Here is a 9051-nt window from a genome sequence, read left to right on the forward strand (position 1 = left end):
ATGAGTCGATGTGGATAAAGGTGTCTGAGAAATGCAACACAATGTAAAATCAGTAAAAACTACACCAGTAAAAGCTACATTTACTATGTACATATATATTATACACAGCAACGAGCACAGCACGAGTACATGCTTTTGTGAAGTGTGTTGGGGAACACTACAACATAAACCAAGCGGAAGAGAGATACCTCTGCTGTTGATATAGTATTATATTATGAGCAGTAGTATGTACAGTATGAATGACACTACTGTGTGCTTGCCCCATAACTGAGTGATTTACAGTAAAATGCTGGAACAGAAAGAAAACAAAGACATAGTGTATAAAATGCATTTCATTATTTATTCAAACATTATGTAGGCATTCATAGTCCATCAAATGTTTTTACATTTGCATCATGACCAGGGTAGCACGTGCACACAATGCCCATGACATATAGTTACCCAACAATCATGACAACAGCTCATTTTCAACTTATTTATCCTTCACCTGGACAACATGAACATGTGCACTTTCACTGCTGTTTTTCTTTTTAAATTATTATTGCATTTTTTTTTTGTATTAAGACCAAACAAGAATTATTTCACTTGCATCAGGGAAGAGTCTGTGGTACATATACGACATGTTAAAATCAGCTTTGTGCTTTTCTGAAACCATGGATAGAACAGAGCATAAATAATTGGATTACATAACGAGTTGAGGTACAGTATAAGAGACGTGTAATTTAAAATGTCTTCAAAGATATCACTGTAGATAAACTCGGCCATGACACTGGCAATGTAGTACGGCAACACACACAACAGGAAGACAAACACCAGTATCCCCAGCACCATGGCAGCTTTCCTCTCAGACTTTTTGGGGATATTGTCCTGCTTGGCGTTTGACGGTTTACCCTGACTGTTAGCTGCCCTGATGGCCATGGCATGTTTTCTAGCAATGGCAAAGATTTTCAGGTACAACACAAACATGATGGAGCACGGTATGGCAAACACGACGGCAAAATCGACCCAAGACCATGCCTCGCTCACTAACACAGGGCACTCGCTAGGGCACAGTGCGAGCGAGGTGGTGAAAAACCCATTGTAGTACAACAGAGAGGAGTTATAGCCTACAGACACCAACCAGGTGATTAAGGCAACAATGACGGCGATTCTGACGGTTATCTGTTTGGTGTACATAAAGGGATTGCTGAGAGCCAGGTATCTGTCCACGGCAATCAGAGCAACGTTATGCACGGAACACGTTGTCAGCTGGAATGCGAAAAAGTTCAGAAATGCACACATTGAAACGCCAAAGAACCAACATCCCTCTGTCATCCAAATAAACCCAAAAGGCATGACAAACAGTCCCACCATAAAGTCAGCCACAGCCAAGGAGAGGATAAGGACATTAGTCGGTGAGTGCAGTTGCCTGAAGTGACACACAGATATGATGATAAGCAGGTTGCCAAACACAGTTATTATCACAACAAGTATTGCACAGACATAGAAAGCAATATATTCAGGGGTGACCATTGCTTCACCAAAGCATGACACACAGTTATCCTTGAGGCTGTGATTCTTAGATCTAGTATGTGTGTGCGCTCCTAGGTATGTTTCCCTAGAAACGTAATGGGACTCCCATGACATGATCAGACTTGCTAGTGGCTCAGACGGGTTGGTGAACTTCTTTTATACTCTTTTACCACCCCCTTACATGTTGTATGATGACGTAATGATGTTTTTTCATTTTTTATTTTTTTTTAATGAAAGGGCTGACATTAAAGGTCAGCCCTGGTTCGGTCTGTTGGGACTTAGTGAAACCATAACAACTTTAAGATATAGGCCTACAGATTTAAATGGTCTTCAAAATGTAGGACTTAAATTGTGTATACAATATCATTTGGATCATTGTGGATGTAAGCGGAAGTTGTCCTGCACATATCCTGATTGCCGCCGGATAAATGATAATGCACTCAACCCCTTAAGACACAGCTTTATAAATTAGCTGTTACCAGAATGACAATGACCAAGTCGTAATGTATTATTAAAGGCCCTGTGCACTGTCATAGTAGTGTAGTACTGTAGTAGTTAACTTTCAATGTCTATTACAGCATGCCACAGGAGGTACGGCGTGCATTAACCCATTTTGTCCTAAGCCTTTTTAGGAAAGGGTGCCCTCTGCCTATTAAATTCTAAATATCTCAGCCTCCGAAGCACATACAAACATGAAATGAGTTACATTTAAAAGCTAGGACCCTCATTTTGCCTTATAATGTGTTCATTCAGCTCTAACTTAGCCACATTTTTAATAAAACAGCTCAAATCTCAAGAACCTGAATGCAGCGTATATGTGTCTCCAGGACACAATGGGTTAAGGGGCTACAAGGCATAGGCCTACGTTTAATGCATGCCTAACCGCAAAAATACACCAGCGGCGATGCGATTCAAGCGACAGAGTGTAGCAGCAAGCGATACGAGCGATTGAGGAGACAAGAGTATGTCCGTACAGGCAGAAGGCAAAGCATTAAAGCATTCCCATTGGCTGTGGTCACTGACCTCTATACAGTCATTGGCTGTCGCGGCTTGTCGCCGAACCGCGTCATAGAAAGTTGAAAAGATTTCAACTTCAAATTGTCGCGCTCGTCGCGCAAATCGCTCTAGTCTCCAGAATTGCTTTTGTCTCTCGACTCAATACAAAGTCAATTACTTCCGTCGCTCGACTCGCTCAGATCGCCGCTGGTGTATTTCTGCGGTAACAGTCAATCAGAAAGCAGGTGACCTCCGTGTGTGTTTCAGCCTAACTCAAATTCCCTCCCTGGGGACAATCAAGTACACACAAAAACCCAGAGGGTTGTAATCCTTGAATAGTCCTACGTAGGCCTACAGTAGGCCTATGTAAGCGGGCGGGCAAGTCACCAGCGTTGAGATAATATTGTGCATGGGCAATATGCTATAAGGATTCAAGGAGAATAGAATAGAATAGAATAGAATACTTTTGAGATTTGCATGTAAAAGGCCCATGTAACATGTGAAGTATAAACCGTGTAATACGATGAATGTGTTCTAGTAGAGTAGTTATACACTCTACTTTATTGTCCTGAATGAAATTTGTTTTGGACTCAACAGTTACCAGAAGAGAATGTGAATGGGGGAAGCAGGTGGGATGCGTGTGTGACGGAGGTGTTCCTGCACAACTCGTCCCCTCTGGAACACGAACCTGCCACCTCGTTAACTACATCAGTTTGGCAATGGGAGTCACAGTATGAGCGCGCTGAGCTAAAGGACCCAACGCTACTGCACTGTATTGAGGCTTCGGGAAAGAGGTTTACGTACTAATGTTCGACGCCACTCTCTGTCAGTTGGTCTCCGTTACACGTGCACAGGCCAGGTCATTGGCAGCTTTGACCAGGCCCAGCACAAATCCATCTGAAGGGCTTAGTTTAGTTTAGTTTAGTTTATTAGGATCCCCATTAGCTGGGCGCAGACCCAGCTATTCTTCCTGGGGTCCAACAATAAAATCACACACAGTGAAAAGTTCTACACAAATCTGTACATTCATTTAAGCACCATACATTGAAAAGAAAGAAGCAGAAAAAAAGAAAGAAAAAAAACCATTTAATATAAACATACATTCTTATAATAATGGTTTAAAACCTTGTGACAAACATCTCTACCTCTGCTCTAACCCCCCTCTCAATGCATATAATGTAATGGGGTCGCAATTCTGCACCCTCCTCCCCGCCACCATTACTCCGTCTTTCCCTTGGCCTAAGACAGGGTTTCCCAAACTGTGGTGCGTGCACCCCTGGGGGTGCGCGACCTGTCACAAGGGGGTGCGCGAGCTGAATAGAGCAATGGTGGATATGTGTGTTTTTTTTTATCCAATATTAATGAACGTCTGGTAGTTTTAATTGTTCGATGAATTGTATGCTTGAAGGATCCATCTGAAGTGTAATTTATAATTCCTAGGCTTGTAATGCAACAAGTTCCATTGTAATGATGGCACAGAAAAAACGTGTGGTCGATGGGAAATGAGGACTGCCCAAAATGAGTGGCTGTGCAACATTCGCTTAGGGGGTACGCAAACCACATTGAAATGTAAAAGGGGGTGCGTAGGAAAAGTTTGGGAACTGCTGGCCTAAGATAACGACCTCGTTTGCCACCCCTTCCCGTCGGCAGGTCTCTGCATGCAGAGATGGAATAAGATAGCCTGGGTCCCTTACGCTATTGGCTGCTGTGGGCCCCCGCAGAAGGCAAATATCATGGCGAATTTACATACATAGTGTCATAGTTACGAGCTAGGAATTAATGAGAACATGTCTACCAACTGTACTGAACACAACAGATATTTTTTGTGCAATGTTGCATCTTGTCACAATTCTGTCATTTTCACATTTGGACAATCAGGGGCCCCCTGGCAGGTGGGGGCCCCCAAGGCTGCAGCCATACGTCACGTGTATCTAGCCTGTGCATTAATCTAGCCACGTGTGCATGCATAACGTGCAGTTGTGGTGGGGCTGGGAGGGAGAGATAATGGGTGGGGATGGGGGCTGTCTTAGGAGAGGGGGGCTCAAACATTGTAAAATGTACGTATATCGATAAAATAAATCTGGTACACAAATGCACCATAAAACTACGTGTTTATGTGTTGCTGTGACATGCATTACATTGTAAGCCTCATTGAGAAAATAATAACAATAATAAGAAATCAGTTTTATATGGCACATTTCTTGGTACTCAAAGCCACTTCACAGAAAAGATCAGTATGGGCAATTGGTAAGGACAAAACCATTTCTCATGAAACACATACACTTTTGTGGACATTTGTCACGATCACTCACAGAGTATATTCACAGTTTAAATATACAGTACATAGAGGAAACAAGAAACAATGAGAGACTGAGAACGTACTGGGGCCTATACTACAAAGCTGGTTCAGGATACGTTTAAGATTAAGTCAAGAGGTAAATCATCTAGTAGAAGAGCCTGGAGTCATCATTTTCCTATGAAAAGCTCTTGTATTAGATGATTTACCCTCTTAACTTAACCTTAACTTATCCTGAACCAGCTTTGTAGTATAGGCCCGTGGTCTGTTGCTTGTAAATAAATAAATTTAAAAAACTGCCATGTGATATGTGGTATTGTCTGGCATGTGCCCTGAATATGTATACACAATGTATAGTAACACGATGAAACATTACATCATAATATACTAATATGCAGTACATTACAACTGTCACGTGTCGAAAAACTACAAACCCCAACTCCGGTGAAGTTGGGACGTTTGGTAAACAGTGAATAAAATCAATATGCTATCATTTTCAAAACATTCAATCTATTCATTACATGGAGAATAGTACAAAGACAACATATTAAGTGTTAAAACCGAGAAAAAATATTGTTTTGGAGGACATATGTACTCATTTCTAACTTGATAAATCCAACACGTCTCAAAAGAGTTGGGACGGGGACAATAAATGGCAGCAAATGTCAAGGAAGACTAAAAACAAAAAAAGACAACACTTAACAGTTAAATACATTAACCGATGAGATGATTTTATATAAAAAACAGTGTTAATTCCTATCTTGGACATGACTTCACCAGCTTAAATGGTGGGTGTATTCCTTGTCATGTTTTGCAATGTTTTCCTTTCCGTAGTGCTTACAGTGTGACAGGTCTTGACCAAAAGTCCACCATTTTATCACCTGCTGGTCCTTATGATGGAGCCAAACTGTTAAAACATAGTAGAGAATGCAATTTGACCTTACTATGTGGCAGTAATCGAAGATCTCCCTTCAAAATATAATGCATGGGTGGCTTTTCATGCTGTTTAAAACCTGTTTATACCATTCAGCACTGTATTTAACTCTACAGATGAGTGAGAACATCTTAACCAATGCACTACTGCACCCGCATGCCATCATGGAGGCTGACTTTTGAAGCTAGCACTAACACAAGTTGGATGGTCCATTTTCACTGTAGCACAGGATGTGCAATGCTCTATTATTGTCAAAAAGAATGGACTTCTACAACTTCTGCTGACTTCTGTGAGCAAAGGACAGTTTCCCATGTCTTCTGGGTTTATTTCAAGTGAGCTCAGGTGCTTAGGAGAATGTTACACCCCTGTATCATTTGCACGCATTAAGCATTCTTAATATGGTCAATTTTCAATAGCTCTAGCACTCCAGGAATTAGAGTGAGACTACAGCCAATATATATTTCATGATGTCATGAACCTATACAATGATTTTAGTAACAAAAATATGTCTTATATACACTCAATCGTGGTAAATCAAAGGGAATTCAAAAATGTATGTAATAACTATGGTAATTATTCCCTTTGCATCTTTAATTCTGAGTGACTCAGCCTCTCTGTGATGATCTTATACCTGGACACCTATATTGTCCGTCAGTACAATTCATTTTCAAATGTTCTTCTTTGTTGTTTTATCTTATTTGGATGTTTACTAAATTTCACTGATCCCCGTCCCAACTTATTTGAGACGTGTTGGATTTTTCAACAAATTAGAAATGAGTACATGTCCCCCAAAACAATATTTTTTCTCGGTTTTAACACTTAATATGTTGTCTTTTCACTATTCTCCATGTAATGAATAGATTGAATGTTTTGAAAATGATAGCATTTTGATTTTATTCAGTGTTTACCAAACGTCCCAACTTCACCGGAGTTGGGGTTTGTAGATTCATTCACATTTTCACACAAGTGATATCACATTTAGAGCCAGCAAACACGGATCATTTCAACTGCATGAGCGAGGACTCTGGGCTGAATATATGACACCTCATAATCAGTTTCATGCTTTTCTGAAACCATGGGTAAAACAGAGCATAAATGATGGGGTTAAATAAAGAGTTCAAGTAGAGTATAAGTGATGTGGCGTTCAACACATAGTCAAATGCATCCCCGCTTATGAAATCGGCCAGGAGACTGGCAATGTAGTACGGGACAACACACAACAAGAACACAGACACGAGTATTCCAAGCACCTTGGCAGCTTTCCTCTCAGAGCGTTTGGGGACGTTGTGACTCGTCTGTCTGTTGTTGTTTGGATTGCCCTGCGCGTTGGCTGCCCTGATGGCCATGGCGTGTTTTCTAGCAATGGCAAAGATTTTCAAGTACAACACAAACATAATGGAGCATGGTATGGCAAACACGACAGCAAAATCAACCCAGGACCACACTTCATTCACGGCGACAGGGCACTCGCTGGGGCACAGTGTCAGTGCGTGGGTGAAGAAACCGTTGCAGTACAGAATGGCAAAGTTGTACGCTGACGAAAACAACCAGTTCAACAGGGCCACGATGACGGTGAGTTTGACAGTGATCTGTTTGGTGTACATGAAAGGGTTACTCAGAGCCAGGTATCTGTCCACCGCGATGAGAACCACGTTGTGGACGGACGCGCACGTCAGCTGGAAGGCGAAAAAGTTCAGAAAGGCGCACACGGAGACGCCAAAGATCCAGCACGAGTCTATCATCCACACAAACTCCAGCGGCATCACAAACAGTCCCACCAAGAAGTCGGCCACAGCCAAGGACAATAGCAGCACGTTAGTCGGCGTGTGCAGCTGCCTGAAGTGACACACAGATATGATAACCAGCAGGTTGCCAAACACAGTCACTATTATAACAAGTGCAGCACAAACATAGGAAACCACATATTCAGGAGTGACCGCTGCTTCCCCATAGCATGACACACAGCTCTCCATTAGGCTGTTGTTATTATCATTATGGGATGTGAGTGTGTGAGCTCCTCCTAGGTATGTTGGCTCAGTGCTGAGCCCCCTAGACACAACGGGGTATGAGTCCCATGACATGGTTAGACTTGTACTGGAGAAGACGCTGTGCTCTCTCTGTATTTATATTCTATTACATGGGCACCCCCACCCAGGGGTGATGGTGAAAAAAAAAAATCCTGAGCCTGAACTTTTCCCCTGCTCTAACGACGACGACAAGATACTGCATAGTGACGTAACGTAGGCCTATTTTGATACATTAATCAAACCTTTAATAGCCTGTGTATGACCATTATTCAAGCCTGATAGTAGAAGAAAACCCTGAACCTGTGACACTTTCTGAGATAAGAATAACCTAATGGCTAATTATTATCAATGTTATTATTTTTGCAAACTGTCAAGCCTGAGATCTGAATCTGAATACTACCACCCCATCCCATCCAGGGCTGGATTAATGCACAGGGCTAGATATGGCTGCAGCCTAGGGCCCCCCACCTGCCAGGGGCCCACACAGGCTAGATATGGCTGCAGCCTAGGGGCCCCCACCTGCCAGGGGGCCCCACAGGCTAGATATGGCTGCAGCCTAGGGGCCCCCACCTGCCAGGGGCCCCACAGGCTAGATATGGCTGCAGCCTAGGGCCCCCCACCTGCCAGGGGCCCCCACAGGCTAGATATGGCTGCAGCCTAGGGCCCCCCACCTGCCAGGGGGCCCCACAGGCTAGATATGGCTGCAGCCTAGGGCCCCCCACCTGCCAGGGGCCCCACAGGCTAGATACATATGGCTGCAGCCTAGGGGCCCCCACCTGCCAGGGCCCCCACAGGCTCGATATGGCTGCAGCCTAGGGGCCCCCACCTGCCAGGGGGCCCACAGGCTAGATATGGCTGCAGACTAGGGGCCCCCACCTGCCAGGGAGGCCCCTGATTGGCCAAAAGCAGAGGCGCTGATAAACATTTTGGGCCCCATGAAAGATTCGAATTTTGGGCCCCCAAAAATGACAAATTATGTTATCAGCATCCTTCCAGGGCCCAGTCAGAGCTGTTGGGCCCTTAGAATCTGTATCACCTTACCCCCCCCACCTGCCAGGGAGGCCCCTGATTGGCCAAACGTGTCAAATTACAGAAGTGTAACAAGATGCAATATTGAAAAAAAAAAATGTTGTGTAGAGTACAGTTGGTAGACATGTAATCCTTAATTCCTTGGACGTAATTCTGACACAATGTAAATTTGCCTTCACAGCAGTCAGTGGCAAAGGGACCCCAGGCAGAGTCCTGAGGAAAGGTCAGCAGACCGAAAGCTTGGCAAATTAGAAGAA

General features: G+C 43.4%; 2 protein-coding genes across 2 annotated transcripts; both read right to left on the reverse strand.

The window, feature by feature from the left end:
• Positions 1 to 576: 576 nt before the first annotated feature.
• LOC134468680 (trace amine-associated receptor 13c-like) lies at positions 577 to 1512 on the reverse strand. Its single transcript, XM_063222569.1, has one exon. The coding sequence runs from the start codon at positions 1510 to 1512 to the stop codon at positions 577 to 579; it is 936 nt and encodes a 311-aa protein (XP_063078639.1).
• A 5224-nt stretch (positions 1513 to 6736) lies between these two features.
• On the reverse strand, positions 6737 to 7516 carry LOC134468681 (trace amine-associated receptor 13c-like). Its single transcript, XM_063222571.1, has one exon. The coding sequence runs from the start codon at positions 7499 to 7501 to the stop codon at positions 6737 to 6739; it is 765 nt and encodes a 254-aa protein (XP_063078641.1). The 5' UTR covers positions 7502 to 7516.
• Positions 7517 to 9051: the final 1535 nt, after the last annotated feature.

Source organism: Engraulis encrasicolus, chromosome 18, assembly GCF_034702125.1.
Source record: "Engraulis encrasicolus isolate BLACKSEA-1 chromosome 18, IST_EnEncr_1.0, whole genome shotgun sequence".
In the NCBI taxonomy this organism is placed as follows: domain Eukaryota; kingdom Metazoa; phylum Chordata; class Actinopteri; order Clupeiformes; family Engraulidae; genus Engraulis; species Engraulis encrasicolus.

What these genes read in the sequence shown, in the direction of transcription:
- LOC134468680 (XM_063222569.1), bottom strand. Translation starts at nt 1,512, where the DNA reads ATGGTCACCCCTGAATATATTGCTTTCTATGTCTGTGCAATACTTGTT.
- LOC134468681 (XM_063222571.1), bottom strand. Translation starts at nt 7,501, where the DNA reads ATGCCGCTGGAGTTTGTGTGGATGATAGACTCGTGCTGGATCTTTGGC.